This window comes from Lactuca serriola, chromosome 4 (genome assembly GCF_051521515.1).
Source record: "Lactuca serriola cultivar US96UC23 chromosome 4, Lser_US96UC23_V15, whole genome shotgun sequence".
In the NCBI taxonomy this organism is placed as follows: Eukaryota; Viridiplantae; Streptophyta; class Magnoliopsida; order Asterales; family Asteraceae; genus Lactuca; species Lactuca serriola.
Genome location: NC_136411.1, coordinates 365,693,288 through 365,720,142, shown reverse-complemented (window position 1 = coordinate 365,720,142; position 26,855 = coordinate 365,693,288). Strand labels below are relative to the sequence as shown.

The following is a 26,855-nucleotide window of genomic DNA, read 5'->3' as shown; positions in this document are numbered from 1 at the left end:
AAATTCTTTTTAAGGTCATCTACATACGTCACAACTAGCATTTTTAGCTAGGAAATTCTGTTTTCATGTAAACATCAACTCTTGTAAAACTTGTAATCTAAGTGGATATCATGTACTATACTCAATCAAAAACATCTATTTGAATCAAAACTCCTGAGTGAAGTCCAAAACCTAATTTAATACATCTCAGATACTCAATTGTAGGTTTAAAACCCTAATGTTCCGGTTTAAACTCAGTATGGACCAGGATCCTTTTATTGGGCCTAATGGGCCAGTAAACTTTTCATTTGATTATTTTGGGCCAAGGAACCCCATTTGGGTTCTAATTGGACCCACATTCATCAAAGCATAACTTGGGCCAAAAATAACTCACTTTATTATCATGGGCCTAATGGGCCATAAATGGGTTCTTAAACCCTAATGGGCCGTAAAATCCTCTCTTTTTATTGCTATTGGGCCGTAAACCCATCAAGGGGCCCAATGGGCCGAAATTTCCATATTAGACCCTATAACATTCGAATATATTCAATTATGGCTCAAAATCTTCTTTCTCTTTTCCTTCCCCCTCCCCCTCATTCTCGGTTATATATAAAAAAAGGTTGAATTAATTCCAAGGATGACACATAATATTTGCATGGAGGATATCCATGCAAATTATCCCACAAATATTTATGCAATCTCAAGTATCCAGAAACATCACATCTCATTTCTCTCTTTTCACTTCTCTCTTCCCTCTTTCTCTCTTCTTATTCTCGGCCCAAGGTCATTCTTCCTCATCAAGATTATTCAAACGCCATTTCACTCCCCAACCCTCAAGAACTCCTCCCCTTTTCTTTCATAAACCGTAAGTGGAGGTGTGTGAACAAGAAGGCTCTTCAAACTCACATACTAGGTAAGATACTTCACTCTTAGCTTGGATAAATCCATCTTATGTATAGATCTTCATCAAAACATCTCAAATCTTATGTTTATAGTCCTATAATCATCATACTTTTCAAGGAACCTCTCAAGGAAGTGTGTTAGGCCGAAACCTCTTCCAATCTTCTACCAAAAACCGAAATCTTCAAACCTATGTGAGTTCATACCCCCTATTTTCGGTTTTTACTATGTTTTAGGGGAGAATACAAGTTGTTTTGTGTAGATCTATGTGTGTATGCATGATTTTGTGTGTTTTTCATGATATATGTGTGGTTATGTGTTATAAACTCCATGAACTTGAAGATCTACTAAAATGTGATGATATTTGTAGAACCTAACACTTATTTCAACTTATTATGCAAAGAAAAGGTTTTAAATTACATCAAAGTTACTTAAAACTAAGAAATTTGCACAGAAGGGCCAAAAATGACAAAATAATCAAAAATGATGTATTTCTATATAACTCATGGTTTTTAAGGGACCAAGAGAGATGTATTTTGACAAATATGAATCTTTATGGTATTTGTGATCTTAAAAAGGGCTAGGAGTGTAAAAGTTCAGAAATGGGCTTCTTTTGGGCTTTTACGAATTTTTTGGCCAAGTTTGTGAATTTTTGGACTTTTGTAGGCTTAAATGTCATTTTCAACAAAGTTGTGCCAAAAATGTAAATTTTTTATAAGAAGGACTAAAATGTGAATTTATTAAAACTTGGGCCAAAAAAGATAAATTTATTTATAAATGGGCCGAAAATGCATATTTTCATAAAACCAAGCCAAAAATGATATTTCTGACAAAAATGAGTTAAAAATGTTATTTCTGCCTAAAACTAGCCTTAAATGCAAATTTTGGCCTTGAAGGACCTAAAATGTCATTTTTACCAAAAATGTGCCATAATTGTAAATTTTCAGTTTTTAGGACCAAAAACGACTTTTTACAAAAAGGTGAGCTTTTTATGTCACTTTGGTAAACAACATAGCTTAAACAACCAACGTAACAAACCGCGGATCGATTTCGGTATTCACGTCTTTATTGGGCCTGTAAATAATATTCATGTTAAATGGGCCTTAGTTGTCATTTTACATGTATATTGGGCCCGAGATATATATTCACATTTCTTTTGAGCCTGGAAATAATTTTCATGCTTAGTGGGCCTTAGTTGTCCGCTTACATGTTTATTGGGCTTGGAATATACCTTATATGTTCTCTTTCTTTTTTCGCGTAAATTCGATTAAGGATCTAGTGAGACGAGTCGGTTCAAACATGGATTGTTGAGTCGAGTCTGACTCCTGTTGACGTTAGGGTTTGGTCAACATGAGTAATGGAGACCGTGGAGGGGTAAAATGGTCTTTTACCCAATTCAAGAGTTAGAGAGAGAAAGAATAGCCTTCAGTTATTAGATTTGTGCAAAAGAGTATTAATTAGAGATATTCATCCTTGTGATAGGCGGAGGCTAGTTCGAGATTCGGGTGCGAGGTTATTTGTTTGTTGCTCGCAAGATGAGTCTTCTCACTATACTTTGCCTTGAGTGGTATTTATGTGTGACCAGAGGGTCTTATGTGCTTACTTGAGTTATGCATTTTGTCTGTGTGATATATATGCTATGTTATGTGTTACCGAGACCGGACCGAAGGGTCCAACGAGCTGTGAGACCGGAGGGTCCTCACTGAGACCATACCAGAGGGTCCAACGAGCTGTGAGACCGGAGGGTCCTCACTGAGACCGGACTAGAGGGTCCAACGAGCCGTGAGACTGGAGGGTCTCACTGAGACACATAGACCGGAGGATCTTACAGAGTTATATCCTCAAGTGGCTAATGTGTTGTATGTGGTATTTTGAGGAACTTACTAAGCTTCATGCTTACCGTGTTATGCGTTATGTGTTTCAGTTTTTCTCAGGATCAAGGGAAGGTACCGACTTGATTGTACACACCAGTAAAAGAGTTATGTTTTGAGGATCCTGGATTTTAATCAAACAATTATGGGGTTGCAATTTGTAAATTAAATAAATGAGATTTTTGTGAAAAGTGTTATGAGAATTATAAAATTTTAAATGAAAAATTTAGTTGGAAATTTACGGTGTTGCAAATATGTTAATAAATCACAAATAACCTTATTCTCAAAAGTTCATCCTATCAAATTGCACTGATGGAGACAACTCAAAAGGACCATGTTACAATCAGGTAAAGTACATCCCAGTTATAGTTATAGACTTAGACACCAAATCCAACAGTCTTATGTAGTCATCCTTTACGACCTTTTCATCGAATTCTTACTTTCCAAGATAAAATGGTTGTGGCAATGTACTACAAGATTACCGAGGAAATTTTAGGTGTCCTCCGTGGTTCTCGTTCGATATACGACAAATCCATCACGAAAGTGCTTGACCCGAACCAGATTGTCGTTACACAATCTCCAAAATCATGGATTCGCCATGGTTCAAAAAGGGAGCTCTGAAGAACCCTTAATTCCTCTTTGAAGACACATCCTAATAATTGAAGCTATTTTAAAATTGTGCAAAAGTAAAGGGTATCAAAAAAATAAATAACAATTTAGATAAAATCGAAATCAAACATTTATTTGTCATTTATCATAATTTCTTTCATAACGGGTAAAATAGTTTTTTACACCGTTAATTCGGTATTAAAAACAAATTTTATGTGAAAAATGTTATTTATCCAGACAAGATTATTATCCTTTCAAACACGATATCTATACAAGACTATAAGAAAAAAAGAAACAACTTTGAGTTGGGCATAAATCAATCATTTTTTTAAATTTAACTAGCTATATTAGTTAGGCATGATGTCATTACTAAGTTATTGTAATGATGATATATGGGTCAAACATTGTAGGAGTATTGATTAGAGAGATGGAAACCTGGTATCCCTCACTAAATGAAGGATCATTAGTGGTATATCAACGACCAAGTTAGTATCCTATATAGAAAGTTCAATAAAGGTGTTACGAAAAAATTTGTGTCACAAAGTGTGTTCCTTTTGTATTTAGGTGTTGGCGACATGTTTGGTTAGAGTTCCCTCTAACACGTATCTAATCTACCAAGTTACAGATTGAAAATATTGATATAGTATAATGATGTTGATTTTATATTGTACCAAAATAATTAAGAAGAATATCACTTAATGAGTAATATATTTATGAACTTACTTAAAATTAACGGATTTAATTAGTATGAAAATATCGGTCATCATGTTATTATTCAATTTGTTCATTATGGTAAGAAAGTTACAAGGTTTGGGTTTTGTATAATTCAACTGCTATCATTATTGTAGTAAATATTAAAATAGTTTCTAATAACATGTAGATGGAGAATTTTAGACAAGTGATTTCATAACCATAATATTTTTAACCAGACAATTTGGGTTAACTTACAAATCGAAAAACGGAATTATAATCAAATTAACCGATACAACGAAATTATTACTGAAAATGGTGGTTGGTTTTTTGATTTCCATTAAATGAATACAAATAGTTCGGTTTAGGTTTTGTACAACCGTCCCATATATAACCGAATTGAACCATTATATATGAATATATAAAAATTTTTAAAAACTTTATGTATATATGGGTAATTATATTAATTAAATAAGAAATTGAAATTAATAGAATATGAGATGCTAAAAAGTATAAATTACCATTATAATATTTAACAAACATCAACAAACTTTCATTTATTGTGATTTTTATAGCAACATACTTGTTGATCACCATTTATGGCAATGCACATTTTATTTATCATTTTCAATTGCAATGTACATTCTGCTAAATGAACCATTATTGTTAACCGATATTAATTGATAACCAAAATCATTAACCGATAACCAGTGTCTAACGAAATGCATTAACTTATTGTAATTGTTATGGTTTCTATTTGGCCTATAACCAAACTAAAATGCCCCATACACATCCTAAAAACAATGGTTATGATTTACATTTAACATCCGATAAATGTTATACTTTCCTGAAGTGCTAACCATAAAAAAAGATTTTCATATACGTAGATTTTCATTACTAAAACTCTATAATATAAATTTATAAGTATATAAAAAAGTAAAAAACTCATTTACCGTTAAAAAAAAGATTACCAACATTGGTTTCTAAATTCTAACTGGATTTGTTATTTGATTGTAAAGTTACACTATATTAAAAATATGTTCATCTAATGAATTTATTTAATTTTTAATTCTACTAAAAGCATTGAAATAACAAAATCCTTTCCTAAACTCTTATAAAAATAATTTAGTCACTAATTCACAATTTATATATTACTCAGTATTCACTAAATTAAAGAAAAAAACCTAAAAAATTTATTCAGCTAAATTAATTTTTTATTTAATATTTTTTTCTCCTTCAATGGGAAAAATGATCCCGGATTACTGTACATGTCCTTCCTTACGAGACTTCCTCCCTGCTACCAAGTGTGTGTTTTTGTGTGAAAGATAGTGAATTTGCAGTTGGAAAATGTAGTGAGAGAAATAAAGATCTTGTTCTTGCTAAAAATCCCATTTTTTACCAAATGGGGTTTCCATCATTGATCAAATTAGCTTCTTTTTTTCACTTATCTTTACTGATTCGATTTGAGATTATTGATTTCTGTAGTGGTTGTTGATAGCTTCATCTGCTTCTTGATCATTTGATTTGGGAATTGGGATGGTTTATTTCTCTAGTGGGTTTTCATAGCTTCCTCTGTTTCGTGTTTGATCAATCGATTGGGGATTTCTGATTTCTGAAGTGGGTGTTCATGGATTCTTTCTGTTTCTTAATCGTCCGATCTTGGATTTTAGACTTGTGAATTGGGTGTTCGTAGATTCTTCTTTTTCTTGAGTATTCGATTTGGGATTTCTGATATCTCTAATGGGTGTTGATCGCTTCCTCTGTTCTTGAGTATCGTTCAAACTTTAGGTTCTTTTTGTTTGGAATTTGTGGGTTTTCTTGCTTATGAATCATGGAAGAAGATCAAGAACACAAGAAATGTTACGTCTGCAAGTTCTGTAAACAGAGTTTTTCAAATGGGAAGAAGTTGGGAGGTCATATGAGAGGACACATGGCGTTGATTTCAGCTAGCAAAAAACAGAGCATGAAAGAACATGATCAAGAATCCATTAATGGCGGAATGGGTATTGAATTTGACGAAGAAATAATCAAGAACAGTGAAGATTCTGGTGCAAATTCTTATGGTTTGAGACAAAACCCCAAGAAATCCTGGAGGGTTTCAAATTTGAATCCGATACAAATATCAGATTTAATTTGTAAGCAATGTGGTAAAGGGTTTCACTCATTGAGAGCTCTTTCTATTCATATGAGATCTCACTCACTTAAAAGCAAAGAATTAAGCAAGAAAATATTGTGCACAAAATGTGGTAAGGGTTTTGATTCAATGAAGGCTTTGTATGGTCATATGAGATGTCATACCATCAAGTTATCTCAGTTGTCCAATCAATCATCTTCATCTTCTTCTACATCATCAGAAGATCGCAAATGGAATGGAGGGGTAAAAAAGGAAATAGCAAATCCAGTAAGGAGAAAGAGATCATGCACAAGGTACAACCCTACTAAACATAGTGATCCTTCTAGTTGTACTAGTTTGAGTTCTTTTGCATCAATTGGTGAGAATAATGATGATGAAGTGGAAGAAGGGGCTTTGTGTTTGATGATGCTCTCAAGGGGTTTGAGTGGGGGCAAAATGGTAATTTCAAGTGACTCTGAATTTGATAGTTTAGATGGCCCATTGTAAATGTGTTAACAAATATCGAGAATGGCCTTTCAGAAGAAATTGATGAATCTTTTGAGACATTCTTGAATGTTTAGATATTGAGATTGAGATTGAGATTGAGAATGGTGATGTCAATATGAAGGTAATATGATATGGAGTGGGACACATTGTTTTTGGTAAATTGAAACTTTATTACTTGTGTAACTTGTTTACATCATTGTTCATGTTTTTTTTTTCTTTTTAATAAAAGAAAAAAAGTTTTGATGAGATGTAAACATGGTACTTAATTGCTTGTTTTGATAGAAAATATTATTTCTTGTTTGGTAATAGGATGGGTTATTTGTCTTGCTGGATTTATATACAACTTCACCTTTAGAAAAAGAAACATGGTGTCTCGATGATTTACATATTATCTAATTTTTGGTGTACAAGTTAATAATAAGTTGATCTCTAGTTTCAAGTGAAGGTAGTTGATTATGAAGCGATTGTTTGAATTTGATTAAGGATGCAGAAAGTTACACAAATGGCCCATGGTTTACTATATAGAGCAAATGTAGTCTCTATGTGAATTTTTTGACACAAGTGATCCACGTGCCTCTCATGTGATGGTAATTTTGTCACATTGTATCTAATCATAATTGTTGAAGATGTTTTTTGATTTCATCTTTTACTTATAGTTAACCATAGTCCCCCTCCAACTCCCCAAGAAAACATCTTTTCATCCATTTATTCTTCTTCTTCATTTTTCATCTTCATTGTATAGAAGCACATACCAAAATTTATGTTTTCTCGATTAAGATTAGTTCTTAAATTACTGAGTGTGTGTTCAAATGATTCACAAAAACCAGACTTGCAGAAGGTTTATAGTTAATTATCATTTTGAAACTTTAACTACGTCCTCTAACGAATGCTTCCATTATTATCAAAATGTTAAATAATGTTCATAAGGTCAAATCGAGCTACGATATTCTTCTTCTAGTTAATTGTACTTTTGGCCCCTGTTTGAAAAGTGAATTGCACTTTTGGTCCCTATAGTGTTCAAACAGACAAAATAACATAAGCGATCTCTATGTGAAATAAAGTTAGAAAATAGTCCCTATGTTTCAAATAGACAAAATGATAGAAATAGTCACCGTGTGAGAAAAAATTACATAAATTATTCATATGTAACAAAATAACATAAACAATCCCGTGTAAGACACAATTATGGAAATTGTCCTTCTGTGAGAAATAGATTAAGTTACAGAAATGGTCCCTATATAAAGAAAGTTACAGAAATAATCCTAGTGTGTAAAATAAAATGTAAAAGTAATAATCAATGTGTAACAAAATTATGAAATGGTCTCTCATGCTGCAAGGTACATACTTAAAACCCTCAATGCTGACATTTCCCATTCCAAGTTCTTTTTTAAGATGGGTTACACAATTTATGCACATATAGTAATAAAATTGCTACTTTGAACAATTAAATAATATGCTATATATACATTAAACAAAATAATAAAATAATGACATTTTTTTTTATAATAAATTAACAAAAAATAGTTTACATAATCTACTCTTTTGTACAATTTACCTAAAAGATAATAGTAGATCCGATCATGCTCTCCTATTTAGAGAATTAAAAATTATAATTTACTTTTTTTTTACAAATTACCTAAAAAGAAAAAGAATAGTAGATCCGATCATTTGACAAATAAGTATCCATTTTCAAGAGTTTGGAAAAGGAAAGGCTACGCAATATAAGCAAATTATATATTTCATATCTCTCTCTCTCTCTCTCTCTCTCTCTGATACATGGGAGAGAAAAGTCAATCATCTATGAACAAATCTACGCAAGATTGCAGATTGATACAACTTTAAATTCATAGATTCCAAGGTTTATAGATTTGTATCTGGTGTTTAAACCCCTAATCTCTCGCGCATTTGTTCAATGAAATCAACCCAATGCATTGGTGTTGGGCAAATAGATTGAATTATTCGATTAGTAATAGGAAGGAGCGCGAATCTAGATTTTGCCATTTGTGTGGATCTGATTATGATGAGAACGTTACCCGGACGATTAATTTATACGTTAGAGAGGATCAATTGGAGGGGGTTCGGCGTCGGTGGTGCTAGGGTTTTTATGTTTGAGAAGAAATTAGGGGATCATTATGCAGCTACACTTCTCACATAGCATGAGAAGTATAACGATATCGAGCAACAATGGGTTTACTGACTTGATGAAGATCAAAGTCGCAGCTCGCCATATTTCTTACCGTACTATTTTTCATACTATTCTTATCCTGGCTTTCTTATTGCCATTTGTTTTCATCCTCACTGCTCTTGTTACCTTGGAAGGAGTCAACAAGTGCTCATCAATCGGTACACCACTAACTTTAAAGTTTTGTCTGTCGATCATTCCTTGATCTACTTTTTGATTTCAATATCTTTTAGTTGTTATGCATAAACATATTCCATCCTAGATCTTGATGTGTTAACGTTTCTTAATTCTATCAGTGAAAAGTAGAACTCATCCTGGTATTACCTTGGTGGTTCTAGATCTTGGTTATATTCTCTGGCATTGTCATACTTTTGATAGCCAAATTAGATTTTGGATGGATTTTGGGATTACCTTTTTCAAATCAAAGCTCATTTAGCAATCTGAATTCGTTTTCTATTGAACCTTTGGATCTCTCCACCATAATTTTATTGGAATGTTAATCACAGACACCCCATTAATTAATTCTTTCATGCTTCAGATTGTTTAGGTAGGCGTTTAGGACCAAAGCTTCTGGGAAGGGGTGATGATTCAGAGGTAAGATTATTTTCAATTTTCTGTATAAACATCTCTTGATCACTTAACTGTGTCAAATCCCATGTTCATCTTGCCTCTTTAACATTTTTCATTTTGGTGGCAACAGAGGTTTCTTAGGGACTTCTCCATGGTCCTTGAACAAGTGAATTCTGAAGAAGTCCCAGATGATCTACAGCTTCCAGAAAACTTTGAACAACTTATTTCCGAAATGAAAAGCAACAAATACAAAGCCAAGGCATTTGGGCTTATATTGAAAGGAATGGTATGTCAATTCAATGTATTTATGTTATTTATATGTTTTGACTATTATGAATTGCCAACATCTGAACAGGGAATAAGTTGCTTTTGCAATTCTTAGCATGTTTTGGTTTATCATATTCTACATTCTAATCTTATAAATATAATGATCAACACCAAACTGCATGAGACTGGTTTGTTTTGGTTTGAGAATCATTTTTTTTTCACACTTTGACAGATGGAAAGATCCGAAAGGGAGATAAGAGAATCAAAATTTCAAGAACTAATGAACAAACACTTTGCAGCAACATCAATCCCAAAAGGAATCCATTGCCTCTCACTACGCCTCACAGATGAATACTCTTCAAATGCACATGCAAGAAAACAACTCCCATCACCCGAATTACTCCCAATTCTTTCAGACAACTCCTATCACCACTTCATAGTCTCTACAGACAACATTCTTGCAGCTTCAGTTGTAGTCACTTCAGCCATTCAGTCATCTCTAAGGCCTGAAAAAATCGTCTTCCATGTCATCACTGATAAAAAAACGTATGCAGGAATGCATTCATGGTTTGCTTTGAATCCAGTGTCACCTAGTATTGTTGAAGTGAAAGGGATTCATCATTTTGACTGGTTGACTAGAGATAATGTTCCTGTTCTTGAAGCCATGGAGAATCATAATGGAGTTAGGAATTATTATCATGGGAATCATGTTGCAGGTGCTAATGTTAATGTTAGTGTTACTTCACCAAGAGTTTTTGCATCCAAATTGCAAGCTAGAAGCCCTAAATATATATCATTGCTCAATCATATTCGCATATATTTGCCTGAGGTAATCACTAATTCACAAATTCATGCTATATTATATATATATATATATATATATATATATATATATATATATATATATATATAGGGTTAATATCGTAAAACACCTTATATTTTGGGTGTTTTTCGGATTTAACCTCAACTATATATTTTTCCTAAAAAAGAACTTACATTTTAGGCTTTTAGCAGAGTTATCGGTAATCTTCTGGTTTTAGACAGCTTTTTTTTTGGAAAAACCTTCATTTTTTTTTCCGAAAAAACCCTTGGATTTTTACTTTTTTTTTCCTGAAAAAACCTTCACATTTGAGAATTATTTTGGAGGGTTAATCTCGAAAAAGACCTTATATTTTGTGTTTTTTTCCGGATTAAATTAAATTTTTTTTTGCCTGAAAAGGACCTTGTATTTTTTTCATTTTTTCCGATCTGGCCCTTTTAGTCATTTTTTCCAAAAAAATTGTAAAATGTGAGGGTTTTTTCGAGAAAAACTAAAAAGGTTGAGGGTTTATTTGGAAGCATTTAGAAGGTTGAGGGTTTTTTTCTAAAAATAATATAAAAGTGATGGCTTTTTCGTAAAAAATGAAAAAAAATACAAGCTCCTTTTCAGGAAAAAAATAAATTTGAGGCTTAATCCTGAAAAAACACAAAATATAAGGGTTTTTTTTTAGATTAACCCTATTTCGGAAGAAAAACGTTGTGTTTTTTTTTTTGGAAAAAAAAATAAAAAATCTGAGGGTTTTTTTGGGTTTTTCCTGGAAAAGTGTTCAAAACCGGAAGATTGCTGAAAAACCTCTAAAAGGACCAAATTGGAATAAATTGAAAAAATGCAAGGTTTTTTTCAAGAAAATAAAACCCAAAATGTAAGATCTTTTTTTTCTTTGCTCAAATATTAACATAATTTTATTTCTTTACCTGTAATAGCAATAACGAAAGTCATTTTTATAACTTCCATAGTACATTATTGGTATTATATATAAAGAAATGTAATTATGTTGCTATTATAGGTTAAAAAAACAAAGTACATTCCTTATATTGCTATTATCTGATATTTTAATGGTAACTTTTGTGTGAACAGCTTTTCCCAAATCTTGATAAGGTGGTTTTCTTGGATGATGATATTGTAATACAACGTGATTTATCGCCACTTTGGGACATTGACCTTGGTGGAAAAGTCAACGGGGCAGTTGAAACTTGTAAAGGTGAAGATTCATGGGTGATGGGTAAGCGATTCAAAATCTACTTCAACTTTTCTCATCCGCTTGTAGCTAAAAATTTGGACCCTGAGGAATGTGCTTGGGCTTTTGGGATGAACATCTTTGACTTGCGTGCATGGAGAAAGACTGATATCAGAGAAACATATCACTCGTGGCTAAAAGAGGTAAGCCAACAAAACAAATATTCATCACATCTTTTTTTTTTTTTTTTTTTTTTTTTTTTAAATTAAGTTGTGTGTAAGGGTGTTCGTTTGGATGGATCGGTTTGATCCGATCCAATCAAGTGAATCCGAATAGATTTCGGTTTTCAAAACATTGATCCAAATAGTCCAAACTAAATTTAAATCCGATCCGATCCAACCAAATTACAATTCAGTTGGATCGGTTTTTACAATTCGGTTTTCAAGAGGCAAGACATTTTGAAACTATATAACTTGAATATTAGCAAAATCTATAAAGAAACTATTTTTTTTTATAAATTATAATTTATGAACAAATACTAAGAAAATATATTATAGTTAATATTTCATTGACAAAAAACTTTTGATAAGAAGTAATTTTAAAGTAGTATATTCGATGAAAATTTATAATAACTAAAAATAATAATTTAGTAAATTTATAAATTGTTAAAGATACATATGAAAAATAGATAATAAGTTGTTATTCGGTTTTTTTGGACTATTCGGTCCTTAGTTTATAAACCAAAACCAATCCAAAATCCAAAATAATAATTCGGTTTTGTTGAAAACCAATCCAAAAATCCGAATATCCGAACCAAATAGTCCGATCCAAATTGTCCAATTGGACAATTCGGTTTTATCCAAATAGTGAACAGTCTTAGTTGTGTGACATTTTGTTAGTATATTCATTTTGACCCACATTTTTTAAAAATGACTATTTTACCACAGGGACCAAGTTTGTATTTTTTTTTTTGACTATTGACTAAGGTCTATTTTATTTTGTTAATATATTAGCTTTTGACCCACAAGTTTGTTGAAATGACCATTTTGTCCTTGGACCAAAACTGAAAAAAAGGTTCACCACTGATCAAGTTTGTAATTTTCTCGTATTATTTTTTTAATTATGGTTTATAAGAGTTTGTTAATATATTATTTTTGACCCACAAATTTGTTAAAATTACCATTTTGCCCTTGGAACAAAACTCGGGAAAAAAAAAGACAGGGACCATGTTTGTAATTTTATATTTTTAAAAAATAAATGAAGGTCTTAACATTTTGTTAATATTAACCCACGAAGTTGTTAAAATGACCATTTTGCCCTTGGCTCAAAACTGAAAAAAAGTATACCACAGGGACCATGTTTGTAATCTTATCTCTCTCTCTCTCTCTCTTGAAGGTCTATAACATGTATATGCATATGGCTTTTCTAAATATTTGAATTATTTGTTAATATTTTAAATCATTTATATACTAATATAACTAGCCATTTTAAACTATATTATTCTATTATTTATTCTCTACACTCTTCTGATCCTTATCCTTAGTTTTTTTTTGGTACTTCAGAAGTTTAATATTTTAGTGCCCACATTTTTGTTTTACAAACATTTTATGTCCACATATTCAATTTGCAACATTTTTTAATTCATACGGTTTTTAAATCAGTTTTGGTCCAAGGGCAAAATGGTCATTTAAAAAAAAACTTTGAACAGCTAGGTTGTTAATTTAGACGACAAAGCAACGAATCTAGTTAGGAAATTTCAAAATAAGGACACAATTTGCAAGTGAAAACGTTATCAGGACCAAAATTGCAAAAACCAGATATACTCAAGGACCAAAAATGACCAAAAACGTAATTCACCCTAACCATTATAACATTCTTATGAAGTTTTTTTGTTTTCTTGTTTGCAGAATCTAAATTCAAATCTGTCACTATGGAAACTTGGAACCCTACCACCAGCCCTAATTGCATTTAGAGGTCAAATCCACCCGATTGACCCATCATGGCACATGTTGGGTTTGGGCTACCAAAAGAACACAAGCATCCAAAGTGTAAAAAAAGCAGCTGTAATCCACTACAATGGTCAGTCAAAACCATGGCTAGAAATCGGGTTTGACCATCTTCGCCCTTTTTGGTCAAAATACGTTAATTACTCCAATGATTTTGTCAAAAACTGCCACATCATGGAGTAGCTATGGCCCACATCAAAGTAAAAAACAAAGAATTTTGTCAACACAATGCAATGCTGCTCAAAGGGCTGGACCCCAAACCCTAAACCCTAAACCCTAAACCCTGGACCTTAATTTATTCTGATAATATATATTGAGCATTGCGTATACGTTAAATCAATAGGATGATGAAATAATAGAAATTAAGTATTGGGCCGAGATTGATGGAGAAGATGCGTATTTAAAACTTTGGCTCGATTAGCTTCAGAAAAAAAAGATATGATTCTTTGTTACCATATAAGTTTATTTTTATATAATTGTGTCAAATTTTAGGGATGTAGAGGGTGGGTTCGAATTTGTTTGTTTACAGGAGGGGGAACATTATTTTTAGGTTATATCTGTCGGTATTGGTGATATGTACGATTCATGAGAAACATTTTAAAATGTGCAGTAAATTCTTTTTGGTATCTACATGTTTATAATGTGTGTATTTATGCTTTTCTTAGTTGCGTATTAAGTCTTAAATCCCTCAATGTATTAAAAATGCTCATCTTGTATGCAACCGTTATACCCACCACTAACCATTATAGTCGTGAGTGTCATGTCATCATCATTAACTACCATTAAATTTATGAGATGTCCACCACTAACTATTCCACTCATCATTTTTTATTATTATGTTTAATTCTAAAATATCATAAAATTATATTTTTTTTATTGAGAAAAAAAACATTGAGTTTTTTTAACTAGTTTTTCATTAATTATAAAAATAAATACAACTTCAAACCTAGAATAAAAAAACATCACATTAACTTAAATAACCTAAATTAACAAACAAACAAACATAAGTAAAAAAAAAACTAATCTTTGCTCATGTTTAGTTGGTACAAATGATCTGCGACATCTTCTCGAAGATTGAAACACGTTTAGTTGTTATGAATTTCAACAACTCGTGATAAAAATTCATTAGTTCTGGGTACAAACACTTCAAGCGGGATGACGACATCGTTTGGATCGTACGTGCAAATCACTCGACCTTGATCTTCAATGATCATATTATGCATTATAATACATGCTAGGACCATTCGTTTAATTCAATCCTTATCCCAAAGTCGTGTAACGTATTTCACTACATGTCACGTTTGTTTGAGGACTCCAAATGCCCTCTCGATATTCTTCATCGTTGATTCATGTCTCTTTGTGAACAACTTTGCATTTTCACTTCGAGGAATCGAATATGCCTTCATAAGTGTTGAATAATCCGGGTATATCCCATCACAAAGGTAGTAACCGTATTTATACGAATGTCCGTTCACCGTGAACGTCATATCTGGTGTTTTGCTGATCCAAAGATCGTTAAAAAGTGGAGATTGACCAAAAACTTTAATGTCGTTGTTAGACTTCGAGACTCCAAAAAAGGAATGACATATCTATAAATCCTGAGATGCGACAACTTTCTAGGATTATACTTGGTTCACATATATCTCCTCAAGTGAATTGACTACGCCATACATTTTGATATTTTTCCCAAGCCACATACGTACAATCTAAACTGCCAAGCATACTCGGAAATCCATGCCTCTCTTCATGAGCCAAATATAATCTCTCAATATCACATGGACTTGGTTTACACAAATATTCTTGATGAAAAACCTCATACATACATGCGCAAAACCAATCTATACAATCAATTGCGGTCCTTTAGGATACTTTGAAGTATTCGTCAGCTGCATCAAATGTTATACCGTATCCCAAATACCTAAGCACAGTCGCACACTTTTTTTTTTTTTTTGGAAGAGACCGGAGTCTCGGCAAAACTATATTAAAAAAATAAAAGAATACAAGAAGACTAAAGTTCAAACAAAATAAACACCAACACCCACATCTAATCTACCCCAACCAATCCATAACCAGCAATACATCCACTTCCTAACACAAAAAACATTCCACCCTCTAATCCAAACACCCCCATAACCAACACAAACAAACCCCATAAAATAATTCCCAAAGAAAAAAACAACCAAAAAGTTTAACAACACATAATCCTCATATTCCATGCTTCCTCTCATCAGATTGCACTTCAAAACTCTAGACCAGCCCCGAAATGTGTCAATATAGTCGCCACTCCATCCTTGTATACTCCCATCTTTTATCTCATCTCCAACCATTCTTCGAGTAATCCTCTTCACACCATTTTGCCAATACATCCTGCACAAGGAAATACCACAATAGAATGGGAAAAAAGGTATCATCAACTCATCAAAACAAATCCCTATATAGTCAAACCAACTGCTCTCCTTATATATAACAAAACAATGAGAGTTATGACCCTTAAAAAAACCCAAAATTGTATTTCCACAAACAAACAAATCAAACCAAAGAATATTTTCCTCAAAAAATAACATCCTATACTCCCAATTGCAAACACCTAAACAAAAGAAATACCAAAAGACAAAAATGCCCCTATGAACCCCGAAACCCCTTCCGTCAATTCTAACAAGTTCCAGACTTGACACGGCATCAATCACGTGTCCAAAGCAATATAAAAGAATAATCTCTAAAAAGATCATATTCCTTATATTCCTTTGAGAGGTACAAAAAGTATTAAAGAGAGATAAACTTCCTTTAACACCTAATCCGTCAATTCCTTTGGTTATAAAACTATTCACACTTTCAATTGAATCCCAATACTTACTAGGGATCAATAACGAATTTACACTAGTCCAAATACTCCACTTACACACCCAGTTGACAATTCTGAACACCAGCTTAATCATACAGCTCCAAACTTTATTCCCACACTCCATGGAAACATTCAAATTAAAATTGTATTCCTCTCCTCCTATTAATTACAATTCCCCATTTACTGCATAAATCAAGATTAGAAACCAATTTATGCCTCTTCATTCCTAATAGTTTCAATCTAATAGAGTCCTCAATCTCTTTAGATATAGAATCAAACTCCAACCTTCTATTACTAAATAACCTTCCATTCCTCTCTCTCCAAATAAAATAAACTGTGCATGCCAAAATCAATCTTTTAACAACATTATTCAAACTTTTCCCTTTAACATTATTCACAAAAAAATTTAGCACATCATCCTAATTATTAGGACAATTGCCAATATCAGCTCTACTTTTTGAAAAAATCCACAATTTTTTAGGCAACTCACATTCAAAAAACAAATGCTTCACCGAATCTTCTTGATTTTTGAAAAAAACACAAACCAATCCATCTTTTTTTCCCCATTTTTTCATTTTATCCTGTGTTTTCATGTAACTTTGAAGCTAAGAAAAAAGAATTAAGGAATAATATGGATCATATCCAAAGTTTGTTGGATTCTAATCCTGATAATGAGGCAGTTAGAGGTGATCTCGCTAATGTGATGAATGAGTATTATTCCTTATGTGTGGATGAAGAGAAATTCTTGAAGCAACGATCTAAAGTAAAATGGCTTAGTGAAGGAGATAAAAATACGACTTTTTTTCATAATACTCTTAGGAGTAATATGAATTGGCATAAAATTGAAGCTGTTTTGGATGAGGGAGGAAGTTGGATTAGAGGGAAAGATATGATAAATAGATTTGTGGGACATTTTAGGGATTTTCTGGGTTTGGAAAATATTGTCCAGATAAATCCTACTTTTGGAGCGCTGTTTGAGAACAAATTAGATGAGAATATGGCAACTGACATGATTCGTGTAATTTCAGATAAAGAGATTCGTGATGCAATGTTCGATATTGATGACTTGAAGGCTCCTGGACCTGATGGTTTTTCTTCAAAATTTTATAAGGCAGCTTGGGGAATAATTGGATCTGATGTGTGTAAGGCTGTTAGGGAGTTTTTTGGAGTGGAAAATTGTTAAAGGAGGTAAATGCTACTCGAATTGTTTTAGTTCCAAAGGTTGTTGCGCCTAAGAAGGTGACGGATTATAGACCAATAGCTTGTTGTAACACTATCTATAAGTGTATCAGCAAAGTTATTGTTAATAGAATCAGAAGTTGTTTGGGAAGTATAATTGATGAAAACCAATCGGCTTTTATCCCTGGAAGATCGATTTTTGAAAACATCTTGTTGTCTCAAGATTTGATGAAGGGGTATAAATGTAATAAGAGTCCTCCTCGGTGTGCGATGAAAATTGATATCCAGAAAGCTTATGACACTGTGGATTGGAAGTTCTTGGAGTGGGCTCTAGTTGGATTTGGATTTCACCCATTCATGGTTAACTGGATCATGACTTGTGTGTCGACACCTAAATTTACGGTTTGTATCAATGGTGTTGATCATGGTTTTTTTGAAGGAAAACGTGGGCTGAGGCAGGGTGATCCGCTATCGTCGTATTTGTTTACCATTGTTATGGAATTTTTCAGCTTACTTCTTAAGAAGAAAATTATGGATAATAGTGATTTTAAATACCACTGGAGATGCAAATCTCAGAAAATTACTCACTTGAGTTTTGCGGATGATCTGTTAATTTTCTATTATGGCAATACTCATTCAGTTCGTGTTGTTGAGGAAGCTTTGGATGATTTTAAACTGGTGTCGGGATTGAGTATTAGTATTCCAAAAAGCCAAATTTTCTTTTGTGGAGTTAAACCAAACATGAGAAGGTTGATTTTAGGAATCTTACCATTCAAGAGTGGTATATTGCCTGTTAGATATTTGGGGGTGCCATTAACAGCTGGTAAAGCTAATATTAGTGATTGTAAGGTTTTGGTTGATAAAGTGAAAAAGAGAATTCAGGATTGGAAGAATAAAATGTTGTCTTTTGCAGGGAGGATTCAACTTATTAATTCTATCCTTGTGACAATGCATGTTTATTGGGCATCTGTTTTTTTAATTCCTGCTAATACGATTTATGAAATTGAAAAGATTATAAGGGGTTTTTTATGGAGTGGTGGGGAATTGAAAAAAGGGAATGCTAAAGTTAAATGGGATGATGTTTGTATGCCTAAGAAGGAAGGAGGATTGGGAATAAAGAATCTAAGAACCTGGAATATTGCTTTACTTACTAAACATGTGTGGAAAATTATTAGTGGGCATAATTCGCTGTGGGTGAAATGGGTCAAGGATTACCATGTGAAGGATAGGAATTTTTGGGATATTATGAATAAGAATAATATGAGCTGGACGTGGAAAAGGTTCTTGAACATTAGGCAATTTATAAGGAAACATATTTTTCATGAAGTTGGAATTGGTGATAAGGTTTTTGCATGGCATGATTGGTGGTACCCGAAAGGGGTTTTGAGTGAGGTTATAACAAGAAGAATGATTAGAGAGGCTGGTTTTGTTGATAGTACTAAAGTTGCTAATTTAGCTGAAGGATGTAATGTTAATTGGCTAAATAATTGGATTGAATGTAATCAAGATTTTTTTGGGGACAGATTTGTTATAAAGAATCATAATCAAAAAGATAGTATTGTGTGGGTGGATAATAAGGGAGTTAAGGGTCCGTTTTCTACTCAATGTGTTTGGAATGATATAAGGGATAGTAGGATGAGGGTGAGCTGGTCGGATTCTGTTTGGTTTGGTGATAATATTGCGAGCCATGCGTTTATTTTATGGCTTGTGATTATTGATAAACTGAAAACACAGTCGCACACTTTTGTATACTACTAAAACCCATTCTTCATCTAGCATCGGGTTTTTGTTTGAAAAAATCATAACGAACTTCTAAATCATTACTAATACGTAGCCTTATTTAGACGGAAATGACATTCGAATGCGTCATCATTCTAAATACAATTATCGGCGAAGTAATCATGTACCAATAATTTGTGTGCGGTTTGGCGATCACGATTGACGACCACCCTTGTACAAGTAACATTCGAACTTTCTTCATCGTGAATGTGTTGCACAAAATCGAAGAAGGTCGAGATGAATTCCCCATCATCATCCGAGTCAAGAATTTTTAACAATTCCAAATCCTCCATGTGTGTTTTGGTTTATAGAACGAGAGTAAAATGTGATGGTTTTATTAGATATATGTATTGAGTTTTTGAAAGAAAAAAATTAAAACTTAAAAAATGACCGTTGAACAGTCAAAAGAAAGGAAAACGTTTTCATTGGCCATTTCATTTCGTCGTCGGGAATATGGACCATAACGACTATGATCGGTCGGGATGGTGTGCACGGCCGTGGTCGTGGTCCACCTCAACCACAAGACACCTTGTTGCACGTATACCGGAAGGCCTAATGTGCCTAAGTGAAGTTGATCGTTTTTGCCTACATGGTCTAACATACATGGTTTTGAGGTGGTATACCTATGGCAAAAGGAAAGGGGCCAAATCTCACCAGCTATTGTAGTGTAAGAGTTTTAGTTTCATTGTGGATTGAGTTTTTTGTAGTGGGTGAAAAAGTTTTAGTTAAGTTGTGGTGGATTGGGCCTTTTGTGGATACTAGTAGCTAGTAGCAACGTCGTTGATCCCTCTTATTCCCGGCCAGCTGCGACTTGTATGTCTAGCCAACGACTATCAATTCCTAACGAATCCATATATTCTTCTACCATTCGACCAAATCTTCTAGATTGTATTCTCATTTTCCAGCCTCGAGCAACTTTACTAATAAAGGAAAAAATCTTAACTTAATTGAATTCAAATTTTATTGATATAATATAAAGCGCTAGCGCCCATCAGCTTTCCGCCTCCATTTGGTCGTGCTGATATGATGTAATGTGCAGTCGTTCTGAGGCATTTTAGGGCCCCCTATTTTCTCTCACTTAAAGTCCTTTATGGATTTCAAGTTAGTTACAGAGCTGTGACTTATTTGGCGCTATATCACAATTCATTCATTCTCGGGCATAACTGTTCACGAAACATGGCAAGGGACATCTGTCGGCGGTGGGTGAATTCCGAGCGAGAGGTCAAACCAATCCCATTCACCCTGGTCTGGTTTGATTCGAATGGATCTTGTTGAATAAATTGATCCATTGTTCTGTGCCCTACTCGGCTTCATTGATACCCTTTCGGTATGCGTTGCGAACACTTTCACTTTTAGGGTCTCATCTTCTCTATAGAAGGAAACACTAGAATGGATAGAACGAATGGTCTAACTACAAAACTTTTTCTTTTTCATTACTTCCATGTTCGTGCCTTGTGCCAGAGGCTTTGCTTCTTTTTACTAAAAAAATAGAAAAAAAACATCAAAGGAAACTTTGTATATAAATTCTTATACACAATCAACTAACTTTGTTTGGTATATTTCATAACTAAAACTACTTCAAGGAAAGTAGAGACACCATCTCATGAATGAATGAATTGGACGACATATATCGCTCAAGATTTAATTAAACGCTCATTGGTTAACGTTGTTGGATATTTTACTTAACTATAAGATAATAATTGCTATATCTTGTAAATTGATTATGGTTTTCGACCATACACTATTGTTGGTTTATGTTTCATTTTTTTAGAAAATGTAAGTGTAGAAGCTAGAAATAAAACTTATGTTAATTTAACAGTAAATAATGCTTAATAGTTTTACTAAAAATATGAAACCATCACTGGAAATATTAACTTGTTTATAGTAATATGCCTAACTTTTAAAAGAGATTGAAATTGGATTCCACTCACTAGTCAAGAAAAAGATGGCTAAACATCCCTAGTTTCTAACTAGAGATCATCAATCAAAACTTTAGTAACCACATTTAACAATATTATTATCCTCACTCATTGTTTGAAGTTATCTTAATCAAAATTAAATGAATTCATCTTCCAAGGGATCACGTGATATGATGAAGCGTCTTTTCCATGTCATTTGAAAAAGTGTATGAAAGTTCTTTGAAAAGCCAGTGTAAATGCATCAACAAGTCTTCAGTAGTCCTTTCTCATTCTTTCTTTCACACGATTGATATGACCCCACAAAGTTCAAATTTCATAGAAATTACAGTCTCCTTTCCTACACATTTCCTATTATTTTCTTCACGCGATTTATATAAACCTCTGTTTTTTTCTTTCAAATTCATCAGCAAAGAAAACCTATCGTCTTTGTTCTCACGAAATTCATCACTGTAGTTGAATCCAGAATCCAGATCGATTTCTTTGATCTAAGTAAGCATCTTTTGATCCATGTAATATGTTTCTATTCTATGATCATTGTACATGTAAATGAAGATTTGGATCTTGACTTTGTTCTTAATTTTGACTTGACTTGTGGTATAGATGTTACCCGCTTGAGAATTTTAGCAGATGAGATGTTTTTGGTGATTATTGGCTTTTGTTTATATTAATTCGAACGCTCCAATTAACGATTTCACTACACAAATCTAAAGATTTGTGGGTAGTTCTTCTTTTCTTGATTTATAGGTTTAAGTTTAACACCCTTGAGAATTTTACTATAAGCTATGTTCTTAGGTGGTTGATCGACTCTTGACTTTTCTTGAAGGCATTAATTATTTAATTTTGCAAATTTCATATTAAAAAGTTGTGTGCTTCTTTATTTGAAGCTAAATCCTACTGGAAGTTTAATAGTTGGTATATTTAAAAGTTTCTGAATCAATTGCTTATCTATATTTTATTCAAAAGCATATGGATTCCTAATATACTACCAACACTTTTAGAATCTAATTTAGTAATTCCAATAATATACTAAATACTAATTTAATAATGCCTTTCTAATAATATTCTTTGGTGGTTTCATGACTTTTTTTGGGATACATTTTGTTAACCTACTTGGTTTTGATTCATTAACTTCCTTGAAATACTCATAAAAACTCTGGCCACCTTGATTCTTGCATTTGTATTGAGTAAATATAATTGTTTTTTTTGGCTACGATTGTTCTTGTTTTTTCTTTAAATAATTACATAACAACTAAGGGTGTTTTGGATGTGTCTTTAGAAAATGATTGCATGATTATCGTGTTTTTAGTGTCAGGGGTGCCAGATTCACTTGAGATCAAGTTTCTTTTGATTGACGGATCGGTTATTGGTCCTTCAAGCTTCCCAATAGCCACAAGTGTGGCTTCTTTGAAAGAAAGTATCATTTCTCAATGGCCTGAAGGTTGGAAAATATTTTTTTTCTTGATGCATTTTTTGGGGTAGTGTTTGGTATGATTGAATAAAAAAAATGATTTGTTGTATTGGAATCAAAGTTTTGTCAGATATAGATATAATGGATTGGACCTGATTTCTCATATTTTGTCAAATGTCATTCCTGACTCGTGCGGGAGTGTCACGGGAGTGTCAGTGAAGTTTTTTTTTTTATTTTTTTATTTGTCGAATGGAAAATTGTAATATAACCAAAATTTTATAGAACTTTCAATGTCACATATTCTTTTGAGAGTCATGATTTTAATTAAATTGTAGTTTTATTTTCTAAAAATAACCAGAACTTTTATTTTTGTTATTTTAATGTGGTTTCTATAGCTTTTATTATTACTGTTATTTTTTGTATTGTAAATAATAATTTCTATAATAACAGCTGAATAACATATAGACTAGTATTAAAACAAGACTTAGAATTTACATAAATATTAAATACTCTTAATTATGAAAATAATTTTCATTCAATCTAAGCAACCCAACATGATCACAAATATATATGACTCATTTCGTTATCTTTCTTATTCTACTAACTTGATCATTCCATTTCTTCGATATTTTCCTTATTCGTCATTCCATTCCATCAATTTAAACAGACTTTTATTTTTGCATTAAGAAAACATATTGTTATTCTTTCTTGACTAAATGAAAGAATTCTATGTTTTATTTTCTACAGGGAAGGAAAATGCTCCAAGAACGATAAAAGATGTAAAATTAATTAGTAATGGAAAAGTATTGGAGAACAGTAAAACGGTTGGAGAATGCATGAGTCAGTTTTGTGATGTTCCTTGTAGCATTACAACCATGCATGTAGGTATTAACCAAGCACCTCAAGAAAAAGGTTAGCCTTTTCTTAATATACTCTCAACTAGCGGTTTTTTTTATTGATTTAGTTATTGAAGTCTTAACAATCAATGAAAACTAATAGTTTAGTGGCAAAATTTATAAATTAATGAATACATGTGTTGTTTTTCCCTTTTTCAGTATCAGAAAAAATGTTTTTCTCATCAAACAATCAGAAAAGATAGAATCATTTAATCACTAAGAAAAAAAAATAATCACTAAGAAGATTTGGTAAAACAGCTAAATTAAAAGAATGATAGAAATACTTAGCTTTTTTTATAAATTAGAGGTACTGTATGTCATGGATGTTGGGGTGTTTAAACAACTAAGGATTTTGTGTTATTTAAAATTTATTGCATTTAGTGGTCAAATTCAAACAATTGAGCCATCATAGCAAGTGTTGGGGTTGGGCTACCAAAAGAGCACAAGCATCGAAGCCATAGCTAGAGATTGGGTTCGGGCATCTTCGTCCGTTTTGGTCAAAATATGCCGATTACTCTAATAATTTTGTCAAAAATTCTATTGGTTTGAGTTTTTGCTATAAACATGTTCTTATTGTATGCGTTCATGCTTTCTTCGTAGCGTCTTAAATCCCTAGATTCAAGTGGTTGCATCTGTAATGTACTAAATATGTGTCATAAATTCAAGTGTTTGCATGTCCAGTGTACTAAAGTTTAAATATGTTCATCGTGTACACAAAGCTTTTATTTATGCATGTACTACATGTTTACACACCTAACTGAAGTCGGTTGGGAGGTATATTTAAAAAAGGGTCAAGGATCCAAGTCTTAAAATCTATAGTTGAGAGTTTCAATTTCAATGTATATTGAAAGCTCTTGCATCTCTCAAGGAAAAAAATTATCTTTTACCTAATTTTCCATTTAACATGGATGGGCCGGTGTGGGCCAACTCTAGAGCTGCAAGAAGAATAACCATTTATGTAGGAAAATTATTGATTTCTTATAACTTTGTTTTCATGGAAAGTTATAATGCAATTTCTTTTATGAGTGTAGTGACCCGATTATGATGGCGTATGTTGAATTGTAATGATCAAGTGAATCTAAAACAATAACGAAGACACACAATATAAACAAACATGTTTAAGCTCTCATTAGATCTAGTAAGCTATTACAAAGTGGGTTATGTAATAATTCTCTCACTTGACTAATCTCTCAAAATGGTTATTACATAAAATGGAAGCTGTAAGGGCTAAATTGGTTGTAATTAGTCGAAGAGTCATAGGTCTTTGTATATAGTACAGTCTTCATATTCTCTGTAATCTATTTTACTAGTGCACATTATTCGAAGCTTAATGGTCTAGTCCTTAGTATATTTTTTGTACGCTTTTCTTCTCCTATAAATAGGAGTCTTTACTAGAGTTAGATAAGGTTTTTACAGTCTTGTCTATTTTGCACTCTGTAAACCTAAAAGCGTAATATTGAGCTGAAACAAGATCTTATTTATATCGGTGTTCAATCTTACATACATTTTTTTATTTCAAACTCTGATTAAAATTCATACTCGATTATTTGATTCTTCATTTGGTATTAGAGAAGGAATCATATCTCTGATCTGATTTTCATCTTTTCAAAAGTTTTTAAATCAATTTTTTTGGTTTAAAAGTTTCCGCACTTTTTAAAAAGTGAAAAATTCATTGGATCTAAGTCTGTGATTCGATTCTGCACTTGAATTGTTGAATCGAGTGTTCATCTAGTGATTTCAATTTAAATCAACTAGTTTGCTTTCAAATTGTCAAAGTTTCTTCAAAATTCTCAAAGTTTTCTTCCGTACAACAATGACGTTATTCAATCTTAATTCCATGACTTCATTTTCTCATTTGTTAGGATCATCAACAAAAATTCCGATGCTAATCCCTGAGTATTACGATCAGTGGGCTGATCGTATGGAGGATTATCTGAATGGTTTGGATGAAGAATTGTGGACTTGTATTTCTGGTAATCTCAATCCTCCATCGAATGTTCAACCAATTGGAGCTTCTTCTGGAAGTTCTGTGGTAGAGAATTAATCTGATCGTCTGAAAAAGCTGGAGAAGAGATGCATGAGAGAACTGCGAGGAGCTTTGCATCCATTTGTGTACAACTATGTGAGGAGTTGTACAACTGCAAAGGAGATCTGGAACAATCTAAAAGAGAAATTTCAAGGAAGCGAGAAGACGAGAGTTAACTCAGTGAAACAATGCTTGGTTGAACTGAAAGACTTCAGACAGAAAGACGGTGAAACTATTGAGGCATACTACGATAATTTGAATGAATTAATCTATCGATGCAACCGATATGGAATCACCAGATCAGTCATGGAGTTCAATCTTATCTTCGTTATGGGTCTTAGAAAGGAGTGGCGAAGTGCAAGCATGATGGTTAAGAATCAACAAAGCTTTGATACGTCAACTTTGAATGACTTGTACAATCAGTTAAAATCACACGATGTGACAACCGTCAATTTTCAGTCAAGTCAAAGTCAACTAAAGTCAACAAGTCAAACCGGTCAACTCGATTTGCCCGTAGGTACTAGAGTTTACGTTATGTAATTTCTAAACAACTCGCTATTCTAATGAGAGATCATAAATCGAAAAGTGCGTACATCTAGATCTCCTTAACCTAAAACTATGGTACGTGGCGAGCCAAACCGATAAAACAATGTTGCATACTCATCGGGAGTATGCAAGATCCTTAAACAAGGCTTAACGGGGTTTACGGACCTTGCATTGCGAAGCCGGACACTCACATTCGTCACACACAAAACCGCTCTCAATCGTTTTCACTCCATCTCTTCTTATCGAGAATCTCTCCCAAATCTCTCCAAGAATGTGAAATCTCTCCTAAATCTCTCTTTGTATGAGAAATCTCTCCAAGAATGTCAAATCTCTCCCAAATCTCTCTAAGCATGTGAAATCTCTCCTAGATATCTCTTTGTATGAGAAATCTCTCCAAGAATGTCAAATCTCTCCCAAATCTCTCTAAGTATGTGAAATCTCTTCCAAATATCTCCTTGTATGAGAAATCTCTCCAAGAATGTCAAATCTCTCCCAAATCCCTCTAAGTATGTGAAATCTCTCCCAAGTATCTCTTTGTATGAGAAATCTCTCCAAGAATGTCAAATCTC

General features: G+C 32.9%; 3 protein-coding genes and 1 long non-coding RNA gene across 4 annotated transcripts; all 4 read left to right on the top strand.

Moving 5' to 3' along the window:
* Positions 1 to 5,880: 5,880 nt before the first annotated feature.
* On the top strand, positions 5,881 to 6,922 carry LOC145099740 (uncharacterized). The gene is made up of 3 exons (XM_079037258.1): positions 5,881 to 6,631; positions 6,744 to 6,790; positions 6,899 to 6,922. Exons 1-3 carry the CDS (start codon positions 5,881 to 5,883, stop codon positions 6,920 to 6,922), a joined length of 822 nt encoding a protein of 273 aa, XP_078893384.1.
* A 1,457-nt stretch (positions 6,923 to 8,379) lies between these two features.
* LOC145097675 (putative galacturonosyltransferase 14) lies at positions 8,380 to 14,317 on the top strand. The gene is made up of 6 exons (XM_079035298.1): positions 8,380 to 9,012; positions 9,390 to 9,445; positions 9,552 to 9,707; positions 9,921 to 10,517; positions 11,586 to 11,888; positions 13,593 to 14,317. Exons 1-6 carry the CDS (start codon positions 8,802 to 8,804, stop codon positions 13,872 to 13,874), a joined length of 1,605 nt encoding a protein of 534 aa, XP_078891424.1. The 5' UTR covers positions 8,380 to 8,801; the 3' UTR covers positions 13,875 to 14,317.
* A 2,847-nt stretch (positions 14,318 to 17,164) lies between these two features.
* On the top strand, positions 17,165 to 19,470 carry LOC145099739 (uncharacterized). The gene is made up of 2 exons (XM_079037257.1): positions 17,165 to 17,621; positions 17,747 to 19,470. The coding sequence occupies exons 1-2, from the start codon at positions 17,165 to 17,167 to the stop codon at positions 19,468 to 19,470; spliced, it is 2,181 nt and encodes a 726-aa protein (XP_078893383.1).
* A 2,248-nt stretch (positions 19,471 to 21,718) lies between these two features.
* On the top strand, positions 21,719 to 24,491 carry LOC145097674 (uncharacterized). Its single transcript, XR_013704455.1, has 4 exons — positions 21,719 to 21,899; positions 22,717 to 22,848; positions 23,566 to 23,730; positions 24,096 to 24,491. It is a non-coding gene; the product is annotated as an uncharacterized LOC145097674 (long non-coding RNA).
* The last annotated feature ends 2,364 nt before the right edge of the window (positions 24,492 to 26,855 follow it).

Excerpts from the sequence above, each read along its gene's own strand:
- LOC145099740 (XM_079037258.1), top strand. The coding sequence starts at position 5,881 with ATGGAAGAAGATCAAGAACACAAGAAATGTTACGTCTGCAAGTTCTGT. Across the intron at positions 6,632-6,743 it reads GGGCAAAATGGTAATTTCAA|ATATTGAGATTGAGATTGAG; the intron begins GTGACTCTGAAT and ends TTGAATGTTTAG. Across the intron at positions 6,791-6,898 it reads ATGGTGATGTCAATATGAAG|AAAAAAAGTTTTGATGAGAT; the intron begins GTAATATGATAT and ends TTTTAATAAAAG.
- LOC145099739 (XM_079037257.1), top strand. The coding sequence starts at position 17,165 with ATGGATCATATCCAAAGTTTGTTGGATTCTAATCCTGATAATGAGGCA. Across the intron at positions 17,622-17,746 it reads GAAGGCTCCTGGACCTGATG|TTCCAAAGGTTGTTGCGCCT; the intron begins GTTTTTCTTCAA and ends GAATTGTTTTAG.
- LOC145097675 (XM_079035298.1), top strand. The coding sequence starts at position 8,802 with ATGCAGCTACACTTCTCACATAGCATGAGAAGTATAACGATATCGAGC. Across the intron at positions 9,446-9,551 it reads GAAGGGGTGATGATTCAGAG|AGGTTTCTTAGGGACTTCTC; the intron begins GTAAGATTATTT and ends TGGTGGCAACAG. Across the intron at positions 9,708-9,920 it reads GGCTTATATTGAAAGGAATG|ATGGAAAGATCCGAAAGGGA; the intron begins GTATGTCAATTC and ends ACACTTTGACAG.